General features: G+C 56.5%; 1 protein-coding gene across 1 annotated transcript in view; it reads left to right on the top strand.

Moving 5' to 3' along the window:
* Nucleotides 1–3,414: 3,414 nt before the first annotated feature.
* Nucleotides 3,415–23,265, top strand: part of Cspg4 (chondroitin sulfate proteoglycan 4) — a 36,179-nt gene continuing 16,328 nt past the window's right edge. Inside the window, 2 exon segments of the mRNA XM_076851133.2 lie at nt 3,415–3,597; nt 22,739–22,902. Of these exon segments, the coding sequence (XP_076707248.2) occupies nt 3,510–3,597; nt 22,739–22,902 (252 nt within the window). The 5' untranslated portion in view covers nt 3,415–3,509.

Here is a 23,265-nt window from a genome sequence, read left to right as displayed (position 1 = left end):
GGAGGATTTTGAATCCTCTTTCACTCTGGGTGAGTTTCTTCCAGTGCTTTTTTTTTTTTTTTTTTGTATAGGGGATTGAACCCAAGGATGCTTAACCACTGAGCCACATCCCCAGCCCTTTTCTATATTTTATTTAGAGACAGGGTCTCACTGAGTTCCTTAGGGCTTTGCTAAGTTGCTGAGGCTGGCTTTGAACTTGTGATCCTCCTGCCTCAACCTCCAAAGCCACTGGGATTATAGGCTTCTTCCAGTGTGTCCTAAGTCTCCTTTCCTCGCCACCCGCCATGTGCCCTGACCTGTATTAGGCTGGGAAGGGGACAGCCTAGGGGATGTTGAAGAAGTGACTTGCACCTCTTGACCCAGTGAGGCAGGCCCCAGAGAACTATAGAGATCAGTGCTGCAGGGAGTCTTGGGAGAAAGGTCAGTGTGTGAGAAGGAGGGCTTCCTGGAGGAAAGGAGCGTTGCCGGGATGCCTGGCCAACCCAAGCCTAGGGCAGTCATGGCAAACTAAGGTTGGCAGGCACAGGGGAGACATGAACCAGGCCCAAGCATGCAAGGGAGGCCAGATTAGCTCTGCTCAATTCAGGTTTGCCAAGGAGGCTAGGGAGGGGACAGCAAGGAGCCGTGGCTACCCCATCCAACAGCCTTATTCTGAGCCAGCAGAAGACATTCAGAGATCAGTTCCAAAGTGGTATGGGGGCTTCAACTTTCTGCCAGTCTGCTTGGAATGGCATTACTCCGAATCAGCCCTGGGTTCAAGACCGAGGCTACAGGCTGACCAAAGGCCAAGCCCAAGTGCACCAGAGCCCCTGCATGGCTTTCCATCTGAGCACCTTGGTTCCTTATTTGTATTCATGGACTCTGCCCTTCAACACACACACTCCCTCGAGTGTCCAAAGCCCAGGTGATGTTTTATGAACAGGGAAGCCCCAGGAGAGATGTGAGAGCATGGTTCTTGCTAGGTGCTGGCTGCCTTATTTTTCCAGGCCTGTGTTCCTCTGCCCAGCTAGCAACAAGGAAGGAGGAGGCGCTGAGCTAATCCCTACTCAAATCTCAGTTGTGGGCAGCAGTTCCCTACCTGGAAGTGACACAGACTTACAAACGATTCCTGGTGGTAGTGGGTGAATCTGTGGATAGGGATCAGGGAAGATGGGAGAAGATGGGGACATGGAGTAGGTGGATATCTCTGCTAAAGTTTTAGAATCATAAAGAAGCAAAAACCTTCTCTTTTTTTCATTCCTAAAAAGGAAACCCTTTTCCTCTAGTCTTCTGAGCAGCCCCCACCCCATGAGCCCTGAACCCATGCTTGACCAGTGATTAGTCCCTAATAAGGACCGGGTACCTTGCTGACTCAGGAAAAGGAAAATGAGAGAGAAGTTGTAGAGCAATGGACTTATTGTCATTGAAGCCAGCTGGGCATAGCCCACCTGCCAGGACTACTAGGATGCCTAGATGAGAGTTCTTAGGTTTGCAAAAATCCCTAGAGAATAGCAACAATTGGCTTCTGAGTATACCCCCAGCAGGCATTTATTGAACACCTTCTATATGCAGCTGCCTCTAAAGTGGAAAATTCAAGGTTCACAGCTAATGTTCCGTCAAGGGAGGTAATATGTATGAAGCTGTATTTAAACTGAAACACAGGGATGAGTTTAGCACAGTGTCATATGCCTGTAATTTAGGAAACTGAAGCAGGAGGATCTCAAGCTCAAAGCTGATCTCAGCAATTTAGTAAGACCCTCAGCAACTTAGTGAGACCTTGTCTCAAAATAAAAAATTTTAAAAAGGGATGGGTGTGTAGCTCAGTGGTAGAGTATCCCTGGGTTCAATCCCAGTAAAAAGAGTTTCTCTCTTTTCTGGGGAAAAGAGAGAAAAAAGAAAGAAACATAGGCACATTTAGGAGAAAAGATAAGCACTACTTGAGTACCTACTGTATATCAGTCTACTACTGGGCTAGGCGCTTGAGATACAATAAAGCATTCAATTCATCATAAACCCAATTTTATAAATGAAGAAACGGAGACACGGAGATAAAGGAACTAGCTCAAGGTTGGACAACCAAGTAGAAGATCTGGGATTTGAACCCAGGTCTGTCTGCATCCAAGACCACTACTCATAACCACGGGGGGGGGGGGGGGGGGGGGGGGGGGGGGGGACCAGCACCCTCACACCATGCGATGGCAGTGAGAGCACTGGATTTGGGCTCAAAGACCCTGCTCCAACTATTAGGAGTTATGTAGATTTGCTCAAGTCCTTTAATCTCTCCTGACCCCAATGTCTTCATCTGCAAAATGGGGCTTAATTTTGTTGCAAACTATGAAGTGCTATACACACAGGTCAAGGGGCTGGGAAGAGGGTGGAGGTTGGGTGGGGTTGGGTGTGGAGTAGGTAGGTGGGGTTCAGGGATTGGGGTTGGGGAAGGGAGGGAGAGCATTCTGGAGGTGCTCTTCCATCCCTTGACTGGATAAGAAACCAGTGACAGGCAACCCCAACACTGGGTCTGGGCAGAAAACAGGCTAGAGCCTCTAGCACTGTGAACTCCACGATACCATCGCCCTTTCTCCAACTCCTGCTTGGGACTAGACAGAAAGTTTTCGCCTGGGAGGGAGCCAGGAGAAAGGCCCCAGCCTGAAACTGTTAGGTAGGAGCTAAATCCAGGGCCAGATTTCCAGGAGGCAGTCGCGGCAAATTAAAACACCAGGATTTTTAGGTGGGGTGGCCTGAGTTCCTGGGTCCAAATGGCCAGGGACCTACTCTCCACCTGAGGCTTTGTAAGACCATCTCCTGAGCCAATTTCCTCCCCCTTTATGGGGAAATGGGTGGTCCTCACCCACCATGCAAAGTTTCTTTGAGACAAATAATACCATGGGATTGAGCATTCTTCCGCCCTGAGGGGAAGCGCAGACATCTCTCCTTTACAGACAGAGAAGGTCAAGGTGGCAGGATCTGTGATCAGAGCCCTGCGCAACCTCCTGGAAGGGAGTCCTAAGGAGGCCTCGGTCAAGGTGGCCCGTTGGAATAGTGGGCTTCTGTCCCCAGCCTAAGCCTGGAGTTTGTGGAGACACCCCATCAACCCTACAAGGGCAGAAGGGAGAGAAGAGAGGGGGATGCCCCGGGTTGTACCTACTCCCAGAGGGTGTCTTCAGGGGTCCTGGGGGTCAGCGTTTAAGAGGTCCTCTTTCGGGAACTTGTCCCAAATATCCGGGTGGAGCCCAGGTCTGAGGGAGCAGTAAGGGTCCCCTCGACCCTGCCCTGGAAGGAGGAGCTCAGCACGGGCCCTTTAAGAAGGCTGGGGGTGGGGGCAGATGAGGGAGCCCCCGCCTGTCGCCCTCCCGAAACCCGAGCGCGGGTCGGCGCCTGCCCCGCCCCCCGAGTTAAGTACCGCGGGCGCCGAGCCCGGCCCAGCCCCGACGCAGAGCCCTCTCCGCTCGCCGCTTTGCTGTCGGGACTCCGGATTCGGAACTCGGGACTCCTCTACGCGTCGCGCCAGTCCTGCCGCCCAGCCCGCCGCGATGCGCTCCGGCCCGCGGAGCCCGCCTCCAGCCCCCGCCCTGGCCCTGGTTCTGACCCTGGCTCTGCTGGCCCGACGGGCATCTGCAGGTGAGTGGGGGGCTGAGACCTCTGGCTGGAGCTGAGAGGCTCCTCAGAGGGAAAAGGGACCAGAGGGGCCAGAAGAGGCCCCCAGATGAGGAATCAAGGCGGTCTGAGCTTTCCCGGCTCCAGGCTGCGGTCTCCAGGGTTCACCCTGGGGTGGACATGCGGAACCCCAGAGAAAGCTCTTGATCTAGGTTATGGGGGACTCTGGTTGTCCGAGATTGTCCAGCTTGGGTGACCAGGGGCCCTGGAGTCAAATTGCCTAGGGCGTGGCTCTGCCCTCTGGGATCTGCTAAGCCTGCCTCAATGCCATCCAGGCTCTGTGTGCCCAGCAGGCTTGGGGTGACCATGTTGGGTGCACTTTGTCACTCAGTGACGGTAGAAGCGGGCACCCCAAACGCAGATGCCATATGCCATCTATGGGACTGCTGTGTGGCGGGAAATGGAGAAGGAGCCACCCTGCCTCACCCTGTGTATGGCGCCCCCCCCAGCTTCAGCCATCACCTCCTGGTTGTTTCTGGCCCCCTGCACCTTCCCCTCCCATTGTTCCCAGGTGGTCTTTTTTTTTTTTTTGGCTCTGGGGATTGAACCCAGGTGTTTCACCACTGAGCTACACCCCCATACCTTTTTTAAGTTTTGATTTTGAGACAGGTTCTCACTAAGTTGCTTAGGGCCTTGCTAAATTACTGCTGCTGGCTTTTAATTTACAATCCTCCTGCCTCAGCCTCTTGAGCCTCTGGGATTACAGGTGTGTGCAACTGTGCCTGGCTCCAGGTGGTCTCTTGGGCCCCTGGCCTCTGCTGCCACTTCCCCCTCTTCCTTCTGCCTTTGTCTCCCGCTTCTTTTCTCTCCTGAGAGGCCTGGTTAGTGACAGGACCACCCATCCTTCAGCCTCCTAGAGGCAAGGCTGGAGCCCCTCAAGTATCCTGTGCTCCAGGAGAGGCTTGTCCTTTAAACAGATCCAGGCAGCCACCCCCATGCCACACCTCCCCGTCCCTAGCACTAATGCCCCAGCAGGGACTGAATGAAAGTTTGCCTTCCGAAAGGTGCTGGTCTGCCTCCCCTGTCTCCATGCCAAGAATCTCAACATTACAGCATTCTTCCTTGAGTGAAGGCATAGTCTAGTTATGCCATAAGAACCGTGGCCTCAGGGCCCATCGGTCATTACTACCCATGTATGAATCAGTGCTTCAGCCTACATCTTTTGGGACCAATCCCAAGAGCAACTTTGAGCAGAGGAGGGGCCTGAGCCCTCCCTTCCAGGGGCCCAGGCCACACCCTTCTCCCCATTAGATGGGGAAGCCAGTTCTAAAGGAGAGCATCACGAGGTGCTCAGAAGGGAAATGAGTCAGGGACGGACCCCCTGTACTGGGGTGAGTCAGGGCTGAATTGCTGGGCTCCCTGTTTCTGCCGCAAAGACCTAGTCCCCTAAGATCTCAGGGTGGGTCTCCAGAGACATGGGAAGGGGGCATCCAAGATGACTGGGGAGGTCAACTCATCCATCCTGTGCCCAAGGGAGAGATTCCCAACACCCCCACCTCCTTGAGCTTCAACTGAGAGGCAGTCTCAAGTACTACCAGCAACATGCGCATCATGCCAGGCAGTGAGAGGTGCTCAGAAAAGGAAAGGCTGAACTTTGACTTATTCAGGAGACAGAAAAGCAGATTAAAACTCAAACAGCATGCTGGGCGTGGTGGCATGCTCCAGTAATCTTAGCAGTTTGGGAGGTTGAGGCAGGAGGATTGCAAGTTCAAGGCCAGCCTCAGTAACTTAGCAAGGCACTAAGCAACTTGGTGAGATTCTATCTCAAAATGGAAAAAATGAAAACAGCTGGAGATGTAGCTCAGTGGTAAAGCACCCCTGGATTCAATCCTTAGTCCAAAAAAAAAAAAAAAAAAAAAAAGAAAGAAAGAAAGAAAGGAAAAATCCTAGTTGTATATGCAAAGATCCAAATCAAAAGTATGGAGCAGAGGAAATCGGGATGGGACAGGGATCCCTGAGACCAGCCCTGGAGTCTGGGAAGGGAGTCAGCATTCCAGACAGTCCTTGCCTGAGCAAGAGAATTGAGGTGGTGTAAGCTGAGGGGTGTTGGGATCAGAAGGCATATTTTGAGCACAGGCCAAGGAGAGCAATTGGGCTGGGGCATTGAAACCGTAAATGGCAAAATGAAGCCCATAGCCTATACCCAGTTGGCGATTGGAAGCCAATGAAGGCTTTAGGGCAGGAAAGTAGCAAGGTGCCTGTGGAATTTTATAACATTAAGCTGACCTCTGACTTTAGGATTTGGAAATGGGGAGGGGGTGCCATCCCCACTCCCACCATGCACTGCTCCACCCTCGTCCCCCCAGCCCCTGTGCCAGGCAAAGCTCCTGTCCAACAAATCCGTCTGTCACCATGCCTGGCCCAGCTCCCTGCAATAAGGGCAGCCCCTACCTGAGGAAGGCTTCCCTCTCCACTATCCTGGAGACTCTCCGTCACTCATCAGCAGCCTGGGAGTCGGGCATTTTTGGACTCTCTGTACAAATTGGGAAACCAAGGCCCCAGGGAGTAAGCAAGGTGTTCTAAGTCCCAAGAAGAGCTCCCAGCCCTGCGTCATTATGATCTATGGATGAAAAATGTGCCTCCAGCTCCTTCCAGGCCCTGTGGAGGCCCTGAGCAGAGGAGCAGGCCCTGGGAAAGAGGGGGTGTGAGCCAGTGCCTGGAGGACAGGCACACAAGAAAGGAGATGGCATTGATTTTTTTTTTTTTTAGAAGTAGTTGGACACAATAACTTTGTTTTGTTTATTTATTTTTATGTGGTGCTGAGGATTGAATCCAGGGCCTCACACGTGCTAGACAAGAGCTCTTCCACTGAGCCACAACCCCAGCCCTAGAGATGGCATTTCTGTCCGCATGGAAAAAAAAAAAAAAAAACCTAGGAGGTCAGATTGAGCGCAGAGCATACAGGGACGATGGCTCCTGTACCTCTTCTTTGCCCTGGCCTGGCTTGACTGTGAAAGGCAGAGAGTGAGGGACTGAGGTGGAACCCCCATGCAGCGCCTGACCTGCAGGGTTTTGTTACCTGGATAGGAACTCTGAACTGAGGGGTGCTGCAGAGAGCAGGGCAGGGGCCAGAGCCTTGTCCCAGCCCACTCGGACTCTAGAAAAGCTGTCCCTGAACCAAGTGTAACTGAGCCCCCTCCCGCACCCACCAGCCCAGGCAGGATAAGAAGGGCCTTTCAGTGCTGCTCGGAGTAGGAACGGCTGGGGGAGGGTGGGCTGCGCCAGGTGGGCCCTGTGGCTGGCGGCTGGCAGGAGCGTGTGCAGCTTGCAGAGGAAGTGTATAGGCTGCCTCTGGGAACTGGGCGTGCTGCCCGAGAGGGTGGGCAGGGGAGGGGGAGTTGGAAATAGCCCTGACGTCCACTCTCACTGGCGCTCACAGATGTGGGTTCACAGAAGAGGACACAGAGACGCACGGACCATGGGCACAGCCTGGCTCACCAACCCAGACAAAGGGGCTGACACCAGGAGCCTGTCTCAGGGGTCCCTACCTCCCAGACCTGGCCTGGGCAGCACCTTGGGGAGAAGTGAGCCAGGGTGGGGTCAGAGGGCATTGTGCTGAGCAGGTGGACAGGGGGGTGATCCAGGGCCTGGGCCTGCTCCCTCTGCTCTCTCACTGCCTCTCCCCCAAATCTTGGCAGCATCAGCTCCCTTCTGGCCTCCAACATACCCTCTGACCTGGCATGGGTCCAGTTCTATAGAACCTTCTAGACTTAAGACTTTCTCCAGGTACAGGCAGAGCATGGGTTTCACACTAACTGTATTACCATCATTCCTGAATTGGTGTGAATGATTTCGGAATGAATTAAATTCAAATGAACAGCTCTGTGCTTGAACTCTCTCTGGGGTAGGAGTTCCTAGCTCTCCGCTTCTCGGGAGGCTCCTTACTTCCAAGCAGGGCAAAGGAGGGAGCCATCTTATCCCTGAGCTCTGGCCTCCAGACACCTCTTGGTGGGCCCTGGCCATGTTACAGCAGCACTACCGGTCGGGAAACAGCCCCACAGGTCACTCCTTGGACACACAACCATGGCGTCCTTACCCACCCCAACAACAGCAGGCCTTCCTGGATCCGGCCCAGTGGCCACACCCAGCAGAGGGCTCAGGCCCTCCAGCAGGGAGAGACGGCTCCCTGCTCCTGTCCCCCCATAATCCTCCAGCAATTGTCCCCCACCTCTCTAAACCCTCTACCTTTTCAGAGCCGAAGCAAATCCCCTTCAAAAAGCCCCCCACACCTTAGCTAGGGCAGCCAATGAAGCCACCTCTGTCTCAGATGTAAGGTGTTACCCCTGAGGCTGCTGTCACAGTGGCTTGGTGGCCTGGGTGGATCTGGCCAGGGACAGTGCCTGTCTTGTTGGCCATTGCTTCCTCCTGTTCCATGCCTACCCACGCCCGTCGGCTCCCAGACCTGCTAGTTCTGGTGTGCGTTAGCCAGGCCACCAGCCATGCCTCATGCTTAAACGTTTCAGCGTGGCTGTCTCTCTGGTGGCTTAATGGTTGGTCGGTCAGTTGTCCTGGTGCGTCAGCGAGACTGCCTCCCTCCCTGGACTCTACTGCAGAACCCCCACCCCAGACCAGCGCACCCCCTGCTGTGGTTCAGCGGGAATTCGAAGCTCAGGGCAAGAAAGCTGCGGACCAGAGTCACACAGCGGACCAGAGTCACACAGCGCCTCCTGTAGGCCTCCCTGACCTTTGTCCCTATTCCCTGACTTGGGTGGCAGCCTTGCCCACAGGACCAGAAGCTTCCCTGGGGCAGACGTCCCCTCTGCTTTCTCTAGGGCTCTTCATCACACTGCTGAGCTCAGGGCTGGGCCCACAGAGGGCCGGGAGGCTTTCCAACAATGGCCTCTTACACCTGAGCCGGCTGGAGGCAGCAGAGCCTGGGAACACAGGGCCCCTATCCCTCCCCAATTCATGCCTAGCAGCTCCCTGAATGTATGTTTGTAGATTGGGTTTTTGTGTAAGATGTAGTCTTGACAGAGGGTTCTGTGACTTTAAAAAGAAAAAGAAAAAAAATCTTTGAAAACTTCCTGGCTTTCAAAGATTCCTAAATCAGACTGATACCAAGGTTCCCTGGAAGATGTCCTTCCCCAGATAGTGCCATCCCCAGGAACCTGGAGGCGGGGTGCAGGCCAGGACCCAGCTTCCTGGCAGCCAGACCTGGGAGCTCTGGGTCTCTTCTGCCCCACCTTCCCCGCTCCTGTTCTTCCTGGAAGCGTGTAGCATCCCAGAGCCCCCAGCAGGGAATGCCTCCTTGTCTACGGGGCTGTGCCCTTCTCTTCCCCACAGGGTATCAGCGTCCATGTTCAAGGTTATCCTGTGTCCCAGGGATGGCTGATGAACTAGGCCATCAGATAACCATCCATTGTTCCCTGCACCCTCCACCTCTGTCCACACTGATCTTTGCAACTGGCCTTCCCTCCCCGCCCCTCCAAGGCTCCGCCCAGCAGGACACCCTCTGGGAGACTTTTCTAACCACAGATGGTCCTGAGACCCACAGCCTGCTCTGCCTCTCTCCTGGGATCCTGCCCACTCTCACTGGCCCTCTGCCCCCTGGTCCATGGCCTTCATCAGTCTGACACCTAGCAGATGTGTGTGTATATGCATGTGTACACACACTCAGACACACGGCGCTATTCAGCAAGCTCTGCTAAGGAGCGTGTCCAGCCCCTGAGCCAGCAGCCCTGGGGGAAACCCCCAACTCAGGACACACAGCCTTTGGCTCCACAGACAGGGCAGGGCCTCTGGCCTGGGCCGGTCTACTCTCTGGGGACCTAAAGGGAACTGGGAAGAGGAGAGCAACTTCCGTTCCCACCTAAGAGCAACCCCTTCCCCCGCCCACATTTCAGGAGGGAGCAGCTATAAATATCAATGGGCCCAGGATGCTGATTCCCACGACACCGGCCCCTCCCTGCCCCCTTTGCTTGTGCACAGCAGCTGGGGCCAGGCTGGCTGTCCTGCAGCTGGAGGCCAGCCAGGGAGGCCTCAGGCGCTGGTACACACACACACACACACACACACACACACACACTTCCCACCCAGATCAGGGAAGGAACAAATCACCCTTTACCCTTTTTGGGAGTCTCCTGTCCTGACTCCCCTCTTCCCCTTCTGAGTCCTCAGCTCCCTGGGGACTACATGGGGGGGCGGGGTGAGCAGGAGCAGTTGCTAACATGGTGTGAGAGAGCTGGGGATTGCATTCCAGCCCTACTACTCTATGTGTGACCTTGGGCAAGTGACTTGGCCCCTCCAAGCCTCTCCGTTTTCTCCTCTCTAAAGTAGAAATAAGCCAGGCATGGTGCACACGCCTATAATCCCCATGGCTGGCTGGCTCTCCATTGCAAGTTCAAGGCCAGGCTCAGTAACTTAGTGAGACCCTGTCTCTAAATTTAAGAAAGGGCTGGGGATGTGGCTCAATGGTTAAGCAGCCCTAGGTTCAATCCCTGGTAAATAAATAAATAAATAAATGACCAGAAAACCTCCTAGAATTCCATGTGTTAAGGATTTAACAAGATTCTTGACCTGAAATAAACACCCAGCCAGGTCTGCACCTGAGGTCACTGTTAGGGTTACTACCGTGTTCTTCCTGGGGTCGGGCAGAGAGCAGTATGGGAGCCTTCATCAGGAGCCTTTAGGAAGTTTCCAAGGCAAGAGCTCAGAAGAGGTGAGTCTGTGGGGGATCAAGTGGCAGAGGGGAGGTGGCTCTCCAGGATGGCATCAGCCCGCTGCTGCTTACCAGCCCAGGACCCTACAAAAAATAGGGCCCCTGCATCTGTCTGGCTGGCGTGCCAAGCTCAAACCTCCCCCACCCGCGGGAGAAGCAGAGACAGCCCCTCAAACCCCTCCAGGGCCCACTTCCCAAGGCCCACAGCCCCTGGGCAGGACACAGGAGCTGGAGGCAGCAAGAACCTGGTCAATGGGGTCGAGCCACTGACCAAGTAGAACTCAGACCCTGTCTGCAGAGCAGGTGGCTGGGGAGAAGAGAGTGAATGTCTGCTTATGGGCCAGACAGCCTAGAAGCCTATCTTTTCCTTGCTCTCTGCCAATCTCTTAGGGGCTCCCTCTTGGTATATGTAGACTCTGGCCAGGGCCTAGTGACATGAGATGACTCAACTGCCAAAACTACCATGGAGCTGTTAACCACCACCCATGATAAACAATGGTGGCTACATCATGAGGAGCAGAAATCCAGACTGAAGGAGGTGAAGGATCCTCTCTGGGGTGTTGGTAATGCCTGAGGTCCCTCTGTGTGAAATTGGAGTTGGGGAAGTGAGGGGAAATGAGTGTCCAGAGGTGGCTAGAGTGGAGCAAGCAGCCTGAGGCAGTGACAACTGCAGGGACCCTCTGGATCAGGGGCTGGCCAGAGCCTAGGCCTCCAGATTAAGATCCATCTGTGTGGACAATCTGCCTTCACCCCCCAAAGGGATAACTTTTCTCCATTGGCCACTGGGCAGAATCCAGCAAGCTCCCCGGATATGTGCTAGTAGAATCCAGGCGCCTTCCCTTGGCCAAGTTTCCATCTCCAGGCATCTGGAGCCCAGCTGAGCCCTTCTAGGGAAGGATAATCAGGCGGGGTCCTGTTCCTCCAAGTACTGACAGCCCTGGGATGAGGGAGATTGTTATAGGGATCTGAGCCTGTGATAAGTTGAGATACCTGGCCCTGCTGTGTGGCCTGGGGCAGACTCCTGTCCCTTTCTGGACCTCTGGGAGTGGGATCTTCAGTCTTCCAGATCAGCTCTAAATTTCTGAGCTCAATCCTATTGAGAATAGGGTAGGGAAATTATGCTTCTGTCCAGAGAAAGCAAACTGTTCATCCTGGATCACACAGCAGGGCAGGCAGGTCCTGAAATGGGGCTGAGAGGCAGCCTCTGGCATTGGGAAATTACTTTCCTAAGTTGGCACGGAGCCCTGGGGCTCTCCCGGGAAGAGCGTAGCAGCTCCTCTCCACCCCCGGTTCCCATCTTCCACCCGCTGGCCCCAGCCCCACCCTGCCAAAAATAAACCCAGACCACCCCATCTAGTAACCGGCAGACCCACCCGGCCCTTCACAGCCAGTTGAGTCACCCCTCGGAGCTGCTCCTTTTTTAACTGTCTGAGTCACCGGTTGTGGCTCTGGCTCCAAGACACATGCCCCAGGCTGGAGTCACCCCACCGCCCTGAGGAAGCACAGCCAAGAGGGGTCCGGTAGAGGCCAGGAGCAGGTGTGAGGCCTGTGGTGGCCTCAGCTTGTAACCTCTCAGGCTGGGGACTCCCTCCCCAGCAAGCCAGAGACCAGAGCTGTCCCCAGGAGTCCTGGCTTTGCCCTGTCCCTTCCATCCATTTGAGGACCTTGGGACGGGGCTGGGGATGTGGCTCAGTGGTGCAGCACTTCCTAGCATGCGCAGGACCCTGGCTTCCATCCCGGGTACCACAAACAACAGTTCACTGCAGGGCCTCTAACCTGCAGCTACTAAGAACAGAGGGTCCCCAGGCCCCGGAACAGGAGGGGCTGCGGTCTGGCCTGTGGGGCAAAGGCCACAGAGAGGCCTGATTCCTTGCTCACCTGGATCCAACTGAGATCCTGCTGTGCCTAGAGCACATGAGACTCTAGGGAACAGAAGCCCCCCTCAGGCTTCCTTGAGCCTGCCCTTTCCCCTCTGCCCGCAGGGTCAGCTGGCCTGCAGGCCGCTCTCCCCAGCCCTGCTCTCCCATCTTGTCCTCCCCCAGTTCTGCCTCCCCATCTCTGGTCCCTTTTCTCTGGGTCACCCTTCATGGAGCGCTGGTGGAGTCTGGGGTGCTTCCTCTGCTGCTGGCACCCGGGCCCTCCTCGGCCTCCTTGGTAGACATGACAGACCCCACCTCCACCCATGCCCACAGCGGACTCTGAGCCCCAGGGACCAAACCTGAGAGACATTTTCTATCCTCCTCACTCGGGTCTCCTCCCCAGCCCCAAAGCACAGGCTACATCCTGTCCCAGCGAATTCAGGATCCCACAGGCACTTCCTTGGGGGCTAGGGTGGGCAGGGGCCTGGGAATGGCCCCACCCTGCAGCCCCTGCCTAAGCAGGAGCCTGCATGGCCTCAAACCAGTCCCCTCCGTCTGTGGCTATGGCCCCCAGCTATAAATAGGGGCTCTGAGTCTATTTTCTTAAAAAAACAAGCACCAGACTCAGTCACCACAGGCCCAGAAAAGCACTCCCTGCCGGGGCAGTCCCCACCCTCTCTGGCCGCTGTGTCTAACCCCTGCCTTTGAGCACAGGGACCCTGGAGGGCTGGAAAGCAGGGGTGCCGCCAGGTGGCAGAGAGCTGGGGTGGGCTCCCAGCGGGGCCAGGCGGGGATGTGGCCGCCATGGCGCCCTGCAGCAGCCCTCCCTCCTCCCTTTCCATCTTCTTTCACTGTCCCCAAGACTCACAGTGTTAACAGAGAGGTGGCAGTAACGCAGATCCCCAAGTCATAGCTGAGCGTCTTTGAACCCCAGTTGAAGAGAAGGTGCCTTGGGTCAGGGGTGGATGGACTTGTTCCTGCAGGAACAAAAGGGCAGAAGAGCTTTGGGGTATGGGGCGGGACAGGGAAGGCCCGGCCGAGCCCAGGCAGGGAATGGGGACCTGCTAGGTGTCCATAAAAAAGCCCAAGGTCCAGTGAAGCTGGTGTCGAGTGTCCAGGGGAGGTGATAGGAAAGCCTGGCTGGCAGCGGCAAGGCCATCCCTGGGCTCCAGTTGTGCTGGGGTCTGGAGGCCTGGCCTGGGGGAGGGAGGCATGGAAGGCGCCCAGGCAGGGAAGGAGGATGCAGGGACCCAGTTCAGGTGTGCTGTGGCTGCTGCTAGAGGGACAGGAAGGTCCTTGAACCAGGCAGGGATGGCACAGAGGAGAAGGAGACAGACTTAAAGGAGAATTTAGAAGCAGAATTGAGAATATGGGTATTCGTCAACTTTGGGGAGGGAGGAAGAAGAGGGTCTAGGGTGGCTCAGGTTTCTGCCCAGCAGTGGCTCCTGACTGGACCTTCACTGACGGAGAGCAGGTTGGGGAGAGGTGACTCTGAGGCCGGCTTATGGTGGGTGGTCTTAGATGTCCTACATGTCCTGTGGGCACATCAGCTAAGAGGCCATGTCTGAGGTTGGAGGAGAAAAGGTGGGCGAGAGAGAGAGTGGGAGCCGTGAGCCTGGCCCCCGGGGGCCGCGGGCTGACAGGTGCCAGCTGGAGGGATCCTGCCCCGGAGGTGAGACCTCAGCATGGGGACCTCTGGAGGGCCACAGCCTCCTACTGGCAGTGCCTGGACCTTGCTGCATGCCTGTCTGTGTGGGGAGCTCTGCCTGATGGAACCCCTCTAATGGGGCCAAATGCCACCTCCATTTGATCCCTTTAGTCCCCCAGATGTTAATGTTCCCTCTGCAGCCTGTGTCCGTGGGTCTCATGATGTGCGGGTAGCTTGGCAGGGGCCCTGGGCCCTGGGTTGTGTCCTTAGGAACTTCTAGCCCGTGGGGGTACAGCACAGTGGACGAGTGCATGCTTGGGCCAGGGTTGGGGCTCAGTGGTAGAGCGTTTGCCTGGCACATGCGAAATACTGGGGTCGATCCTCAGCACCACATAAAAATAAATAAAGATACTGTGTCCACCTACAACTAAAGAAAAAAGGAAAAGTGTGCATGCTTAGTGTAATGTAAGCAAGGCCCTGGGTTGGATTCCCTGCACCAAAAAAAAAAAAAAGCAGCAGCTTCCAGCCTGGCTAGGCTTGTGGCCATTTATACTAGAGGTGGCTCTGCTGTACCCACTGAGGTGACCACAGCTTTCTGCCAGCCACTGACCCTGGGATCCAGGCATATATTATTCTCCCCTCTTAGGCCCCTTTTATGGATGGGAAAACTGAGGCCAGTGAAAGCATGGGGCACATGTCTCTGAATGACATGGGGGAGGCCTCTGACCTGGCATCTCTCTGGACAAGGGACTTTTTTCTGGGTCATTCTGCTCATCTTCCCTGTGTGTCACATGGGGAACTAAGGATGAGATGGCGAATGGCCACCAGGCTTCAGGTCCAAGCCACTGTCCAGATCTACAACCATTGTTTCCCGCCCTAGCTCACACACTCACACTCTCCAAAGTAGCCTGCCAGGCAGGGGAGCCCAGCCATGTCCCCACAGCCTTGTCCTTAGGACCTTCTTGCCCTGTGGCTGCTGAGCCAAGGAGAGACTGGGAGAAGAACAGTAGGCTTCCTGCTCTGAATCCTGCCCAGGGAAGGCCCAGGGTAGAGTTCAGACCCCCTGCCCTCCTGACCCCTTCCTGACCTTCAAGCCCCCCAGTGGGCAGGGCTGGCGCTAACACAGTCTTCTGGACCTGGCCACCTCCCACCAGCCCCCGAGGCAGGTCCCTTCCTCTTCTGGCAGCCCCAGAGCCAGACCTCACAACCCCTCCAGAAGAGGCTGGGCTGGCGGCCCAGCAGATGCTTTCCTGCCCCGCCCGCCCCCACCCCTCCCTGACACAGGGAGCCCCAGTGGGGCAAGAAGGGAAAAAGTGTGTCTCCGCAGGCAGGGGCCGCGGGCCAGCTCTCACACCCTCGTCCACTGCAGCCAGGGCAGATGGTCCACTTCCGATCCACAGCCCGTTTCTTGGGCCTGGGATGTTGCACACACACCCTGCCCAGCACCCAGCACCCAGCCCCAGCCACACCCAGCTCCACCTCTGCTCCCTGTGAGGCCGAGCATGAGGGAGTGTCCTCTCTGAGCCTCAGCTTCCTCGCCTGTAGAATGGGAGCTGGAGGAGCTGGGTGGCCCCACGCCAGGTGAATTCCTCCTCTTTCTCTTTCCAGCAAGAGGGGCCACTGAGATGAGAGCCCCACGTCCCCTAGGTCCTGGAAAGCCAGGGACTGGGGATGTGGAAAAGAGCCAGGAGATCCACCCATCTCCCGAACAAGGAGGAAAATTATAAGGCAGGGAAAAGCCTCCTGGAATGGCTCCCCACCACAGCAGCCCCACCCTCTGGGCCCGGGCCTGGGGAGCAGTAGTGCTTCACAAAGACGCCATTGAAGCCCTTCCTCTCCTCCCACCCCTCCAGCCTGGGCTGGACTCTGGGCTGCTGCTTCCCTCAAAACCTCTCATTTTCCCTCCTACTTCCTCTGTGCCCCACATGGCCCCAGGGTTGGGACACATGGCTGGGAGCCCAGAACACCAGTCTGCCCCTGTAGGCCTCCATGGACCAAGCTCAGCATCCACCACCCCACCCATCCCCTGCTGTCTGTCCAGGGGCACTCATCTTCCAGAGGAGGGCCCTAATTTGGAAATATTCCCTAATATATGCCCCTCTGCATGGGTGACTCATGACACTTGGTTAGAGGACCTATAGCTGAGGCCAGCACCCAGGGGGTCAGGACTGAAGCAAGAGCCAGGGAAATCACTTTCCTGCCCTGGCCTCCTTTGAAAGGGACCGGAAAGGCAATGAAACAAGAAGGTCAAGTGCCTGGAGTGAGAGTCTCGTGACTCAAGAGTTCTGGGGTGGAGTGGGAGGGAGCCACCCTGACCCCAGCAGAGGTCTCCGCAGTGCCTATTTGTGGAGGCTGTCTACCCTGAGCCCTGTGGAGCCTGGCATTCAGCTCTCCACCGGGATGAGGTCTTGTCACCTGAGAGGGATGGCTGCCATGTTAAGTTCCATATGATTTTGAACTAATCTCCCACTGTCTGGAGGCAAATCTTAAGCCAGCAGAGGAGCAGTGGCTGCTGGTTATAGAACCATCTGGAATCGGGGATTTAGAATGGCTAAAAACCCATGACTACCGTGTGGGCTGCAGGTGTGGGGTCTGCAGCTCGGCCAGCAATGAGCCATCTCTCTAGCCTTGGCTCTGGTGATCCACTGTCATGTCATCCCTGGACAGGCTATGTTGTCCCTTGGGTCTGACCTGAAATCTGCCCCCTGTAAATCCCATGGCACCTTCAGAGTAGCAGAGTTGGGGGGAGGGTAATAACTCAAGTTTGGGACGGCCAAGCCTTGTGGGGGTGATAATGGAGGGTTTGCTGGGGAGGAGGTTCCGGAGAGGCTGGCACCTGAGCAGGTCCAAGAGGCAGTGTCTCGCTCGTGATGGGAGCCCAGACAGGAGGCAGACACAAGGCAGGGAAGGGGCCCTCCAGTCCTGTCCAGTGTCCAGGGTTCACGGTGGACCAGAGTGTGGACCCAGGGTTCCCATCCTTACCACCCACTCACCTCCTCATTGCCCGTGGCTGCTGACCCGGGCACACCCACACACCACCCACACAGCCATGCAGGCTCCGTGCCCTCCGCACATCCCTTTACTGTCCTTCCTTGGAGATGGGAGAACCGGCCCAGAGCAGCAGCCCCACAGGCTCTGCCTGCAAATCAGAGACCTGTCCACACCACCTCCTGTAAGTGTCCCTGTCCTGAGGGCCGAACACTGGTGTTAAGAAGAGCTGACCCCTTCACCCTGGGTGCTGTGGTGGCACATGCCTATATCTCAGCCAGGAGGCTGAGGCAGGAGGATCCCAAGTAGTCTGGGCAACCCCTAACTCAAAACAAAAAAAAGGGCTGGGATGGAGCCCTTTGATGGGCCCAGGTGGTAGAGCACCCCTGGGTTTAATTCCTAGTACTGAAAAAAAAAGAGTGAGGGTGTCCCTTGAAGCTCCAAGGGAAGGAATCTGGCCCATGGTCTAGAGGGCTGGATGACCTCAAAGAGGGCCTGGCTGCTGGAGCGGGGCACCAGGCCCACTCCTGCTCTCACACAAGGCCAGCATTCAGCCTCCAGGTGGGCCACCCCCAACACACCCATCCTTGAGGGGAGACAGAGAGGACTTCATCCCTGCCTGGGCCTCCCACGCACTGCACACCATGTCCCCCTCAGGCTACCTCAGACTTCAGCCTCTCCCAGACCTGCCACCCCTGGTGCCAAACCCCAAGGGGCTATGGTGGAGAAGTCCAGCTCCACCCAGGCGGGACCTCTCCCTCCCCTGCTGGCCCCCTCCTCCCTCCTGTCCAGGGAGGCAGGGCCTCTGCCAACGTCCTGCCTTCTCTGTCCTCCATCTCCTGCCTCTGCCTTGGTCTGAATCCCTGGGTTTACTCTGTGGAGGAGAGCATCTTCATTTCTTTCTTTTTTCTTTCTTTTTTTTTTTTTTTTTTTTTTTCATCCTTTGATACTAGAAATTGTACCCAGGGGCACTTAACCACTGAGCCACATCCCAACCCTTTTTATTTTTTCTTTTGAGATTGGGTCTCGCTGACTTGTTTAGGGCCTTGCTAAGTTGCTGAGGCTGGCTTTGAACTCACGATCCTCCCGCCTCGGCCTCTCTGCTCCTGGGATTACGGGTGTGCGCCACCGCACCGGGCTTCTTATTCTAAGTTTCAGTCTCTCTTTCAGGCTCACTGTCTCCAGGTTGGCTCTCGCATCCCTGCCTTCTAGCATTTGTGAATGAATGAGTGATGAATATGCCCCCCCTTCCCAGCCACCTCTCCCTTAGAGCAGCACTCAGTGCCCCCCAACACTCCCATGCCCGGGTCTCCAGGCCCACCCTCAGCTGGGCTCTGGGCATTTCTCACTGGCCATCCTGCCTGGTGGCTCTGGGCTCCCACTTACTCCCTTATAAAGTCAGGCAGCAGCAGACACCCAGGAATGCTGCCACCGCCCATGACGCACGCTGGCTGTGGGGCCTTCCTGGCTGCCCCCAGGCAAGCGGGAATGTGGCGGAGAGCAGGGCACAGAGGGATCCGCTGCCAGGGAGTGGGGTGCCCTCGGGGAGCCTGGGAAGTAGGCCTCGGGTGGCTAGGCCAGAAACTGCAGCTCTTTCTGCCTCCCTGTCAGGTGCTTCTCCCCTGCAGCCTCTGTGTGTCTGTCTGGGAAGTGCAGTCCATCGCATGCTTGGGCTGCAGACAACTTTGATATTGGGGGACTCAACTCCCAGGAATTAGGGGTACAGGGCGGGGATGGCTGGAGGCCCCAGGCCTGATTCCCCAGACTGTTCTAGGGCAGGAGGAGCCCATGACCAAGCTAGGGAAGGACCAGGGCAAAATAAAGGTCCAGGCTGGCATGTATGGCGGAGAGGACAAGACAGGGACAGAGGCAGCTGGCGTGTCCCCAGACATCCTGAGAACTCTGCAGGCTCTGCAGCAGCCTCAGGTTAGGAAAGGCTGGGGCCTTGCCCTCCAGACCAGGAGCCTAATGCACCGAGGTGCTCCCCACACAAGGACCCCTTGTCCCAAGAACCTACTGACAGGCAGAAGGTCGGGCATATGATAAGAAGCAGGCCTCGTGCTTAGGGCTCCCCGGGGGCAGGGACCAGGTCCCCATTCACACACATCCCAGGGATGCCCCCAGGGAGCCAGGAGATGCCAACACAGCCCATGACCTGCCAGATGGTGGCTTGCTGGCGGACCCTGACTCAGGCTTCTTCTGCCCATCTGAGAAGGGGATTGGCAGGAAAGGACACAGGGCTCTTTCTATGCCCTCAGGTCTCAAGAAGGACAGAGCCGCCCCACCCTGGGCGCAGGCAACAGCGCCCTGCACAGCAGAGCCCTGTTCTGGGAGGAAGGGTGGGCAGCTGAGGGCTTCTCCACCTTCGGCCGACCTCTCGGATGGGCGCCAGCGGGAGGGGCAGGAGCCCTCCAGGAACACACGGCTGCTTTCAAACCGCCAGGCCCAGCCAAGCAGCAGCAGGCAAGCACTAAGGGGCAGGACAGGCCTGGGCACAATCGCTGCTCTGTCCTGGCAGCTCCCGGCCCACACGCGCACACACACAAACATAGCCTTATGCAAACTCAAAGCACACCCCGTCAGCCACTTGCACACACTCGCGAGTACACATCTGCATAGCCCTGGATACTTCCTATACACCTTCCTCCAGACAGGGAAGCCCAGGCCCACGGCTGTCCTCCTGCTCCTCTGCATGTCCCCCAGGCCCTCAGGGCATCCTGCTCCTTCTATGCGGAAGGCTTGGTACGACCCTGGCAGCCCACACCGTTAACCCTCTGCACATCCATACTGGGGAGCAGACTCCTGGACCTGGAAGAGACCTCCAGGATCAGTCCCCACAGTCAGAAGTGAGAAGGGGTGGGAAGGAGTGTCCATTTCACAGAATGGTACCACTGAGACCTGAACTGCCAGTGAGTGGAATAGTCTACCCAACTGCTGCAAGTCTGGGCTGGTGTTTTGATAAATCTTTGGGGTCAAGAGAATGGAGGGCAGGTCTCAGCTGTGCTGCTGCCTCGTCACCGCCCATCTCTCCCCACTACACTGCCCTAATCTGGCCACTACACCTGTCGTGGCTCACGCTGCTTTTTCCTCTGCTTCTCTACCTTCTAGAGCCATTAGGGGATGAGGGGGCAGAAGCATCCTCTGCCCCACTGATGGAGGACCTGTGTATTCACACTGGCCCCTCACATGGCCTCGCTGCCCACCTCAGAGATGGTCTCTTCCCCTTCCTCTCTCTGTCTGTGGCACCCTCACCTCCTCCAGGAAGTTTTCCGGAGTTGGCTCAGTTGGAGGCTTCTTTATCCTGCACCCCTCTACATTCAAAGCCCCCTTCAGCTGCTCCCCCACCTCCAGGACAGGGATTCCGGGTTCTTGCGACTGTAGCGCATCAGAGAGGGTAAGAGGGGCAGAAGAAGAACAGAAGTAGGGGGAGAGGCTCTGTCAGAGTTTCCACAGCCCTGGCCAGCGAGGCCTCTGCCGGGACGAGGGGCTGCCTGGCCTGCGTACTCCAGAGCACAAGGCAGCCAGTGTGAGCCCCTCCTCGCCTGTACCCACAGGAAACAGCAGGGCCCAGCCCCTCAATAGGCCCATTCACACCCCAGCTCTCTGGAAAGTACCTCTGCTTCCTGCCGCCCTCCCACTCTGGCCAAACAGACTGCTGCTCTCTCCTGTGGGAGGGGGCTGGCCGCAGGTGGCTGAGTGGTTAGGGCCAGCCGTGTACTTCAGTTCCTGCCTGGCCCAGCGCCCTGGCTTCCACCACATCCCAACCAGTTTACATACACCTTCAGTGCAAGGGAGTGTGGGTGGGCTGGCTCCCACCAGGGGAGGGAGAGGCGCCCCCTTCCTTGTGGGGGACCAGCAGGTCAATGTTTCACAACAGGATTTCTGGAGGGGAGGGGGAGTCTTGATTTGACATGTTTACTTCTTTCCATGATATAAATATTCTCACTGTGGGCAACATCACCTGGCTCACCAAATTCCTGAAACTTTAACACTTGGCTCTTGCCAGCTGCTGTGAGCCACCCCAGCCCATCTCCATGGTGGCTCCATCCTGTGGGGCCTGCGTGTCCCATCCTCTGTGCCACGACTGCTCTCAGTTTAGCGTGCTGTGTTGTGCTCTTAAGAAGCAATGACCTGCCAGGCATGATGACACACGCCTGTAATCCCAGCAGCTTGGGAGGCTGAGGCAGGAGGATCATGAGTTCAAAGCCAGCCTCAGCAAGTTAGCAAGGCCCTGTCTCAAAGTAAAACACAAAAAGGGCTGGGGATGTGGCTCAGTGGTTAAGCACCCTTGGGCTCAATCCCTGGGTCAAGAAGAAGCAGCAGAAACAATGACCTTGCCTATAGGAGCCCCTATAGGCGCTCACCACCTGCCAGTTTCCTGGTCTGTCCCTTACTGGTCTGAGGTGCTCTGGGCCTGCTGAGCCCACTGGGCTGCACCTGCCCAGATGCTTTAGCATTCTTCCTTGATCCTGTTAGCTCCCAGACAAGGTTCCAGTGTTACCAGCAGTGCTGGCAGGGGAAGGTGCTGGAGGGGATTCCAGCCCAGCCTAGGGAAGAGCCATATCTTTCTTGCACATCCCTCCCGGGGGGCACACAAGGCTCAGACCCCTCCAGTGGCTGATGCTACTTCCTCAGGCGGATGTCAGCTGGCTCAGGCTGGCTGGGGACCAGCACGTGTGTGGCTGGTGCCAGATTATCCCTATCAAGGCCATCAGCCTGTGCTTATTCACAGGGTTTCAGGGGAGCCCAACAGAGCTGAGTCCTCCTTTCCCCCATTCCTGTCTGCCCCCCACACCCCGCCCCAGCCCTGGCCATCTGCAGGCGGAGTCAAGGTTACAATTATTCTAATCACTACAAAAGGAATGGACCAGAAATTGTGGTGGCAGGTTGGAGATCAAGGGAGGCTAATTTTAGGAAACTGCCTAAAGAAAATAGCAACTAATAAAAGGAAGTGTCCCAGTGTGGTACAAGAGGAACCCTACGCAGTGACCAAACAGGCTCTGATGTTTTGGGAGCCCTCTTTGGCCTGCTCAGCAGACCCTTCAGCCTCCCACACCGTGTCTTCAGCCTCGGGCCCCAGATTGGCCTGAGGAAGGAGGATCTCAGCTGTTGTCATCCCAAACTCCTTGGCCATGGTGAAAACATAGGGGTGGATCTGAGTGCTCACCAGGGACTGGTAACAGCTCTGCAGCAGGAAGCAATAGCAGTGGGGATGGAGGAAGTTTTGGCCAATTTTGTGTCTGACACTGCAAGTGGTTTCCATCTGGCCTCCAAGCCTTTGCTCCTTGGCAGACTCAGACCAACAAGCCACTACCCCCACCCCAAAATGCAGCTGTAAGAATGGCCTAGGAGAAGAGCCGGGTGGGTGTCTGTCTGAGAACCACCATCAGGCATCAGCATGGCCCCAGCCAACCATGAAGGTAGACGTGGTGTGACAAGGATTGTCCAGGAACCCTTGCTGGTATGGTGCCCCTGGGGGCACCCAGGAGAAGGAATATTAGCAGGGATTAGCTTGGATTAGAAGTGATTCTTCTGACACTCCATTTCAAGGCTCTGTGACCACCAAACGAGGTTTTCAGGCCAGGGATGGTTTCCTATGGACCAGGGAGGTTCCACACTGAGGCGAGAGTCTCTGGGGTCCAGGGGAGGAGAACCAAAGCTGTCCGAAGCCTTCTGCCCTACACCTCTAAGAAAGGGATCTAGGTTACTGGAAACTTCTGGTCTGGCCTTCTTCATGTCCAAGGCCTAGACTGGACACAAGGTGAAACTGTGCCTTCTGCTGGGAGCAAGATGATTCCGGGAGCTGGCCAATACTCTCAGGCTGGGCCACAGAGAACCAGGAGGGTACCTCAGCCCAGAACCCCCTCCCTGAAGCCACCTGCCTATCTCTGCAGCACCTCTCCTCCTCCAGGCAAGGTGTGAGCCTTGACCACAGCTCCCTCTCTCACCCAGCCTCCTTCTTCGGTGAGAACCACCTGGAGGTGCCTGTGGCCACTGCCCTGACCAACATAGACCTACAGCTGCAATTCTCCACATCTCAGCCTGAAGCCCTTCTTCTCCTGGCAGCAGGCCAGGCTGACCACCTCCTGCTGCAACTCTACTCTGGACGCCTACAGGTCAGTGACATTCCTCTGGGACCAGAGACAGGATTCCTTCTCAAGCTTAGAATGATGCCCACCTGGTCACGTGGCCTTATGCAAGTACTTTCACCCTGGGGTCTCAAGTGCTGCACTGCAAATGGGTAGCAGCAGCCCAGAAAATGTGACTCCCTCGTAAAAAGACTCTGCCCCCCAGCCGCCTCCAGCCTGGCCCCTCACCATGTCCCTAGCTGGACTTCAACTCTGAGCACCCTGAACCGGTTCCCATTCCCTGGCCATTGGCGACTTCTGGCTATAGGCCTTTGCTCCCACACCACCTCTACTGTGTGTTCACCCTTTCCTGGGCCTGCTGAGCCTGGTCTCCTTCCTGTCTCAATGCAA

Source organism: Callospermophilus lateralis, chromosome 3 (genome assembly GCF_048772815.1).
Source record: "Callospermophilus lateralis isolate mCalLat2 chromosome 3, mCalLat2.hap1, whole genome shotgun sequence".
NCBI classification, from domain to species: domain Eukaryota; kingdom Metazoa; phylum Chordata; class Mammalia; order Rodentia; family Sciuridae; genus Callospermophilus; species Callospermophilus lateralis.
Note: the sequence above shows the minus strand (reverse complement) of the source record. Positions and strands in the feature narration are given on the sequence as shown.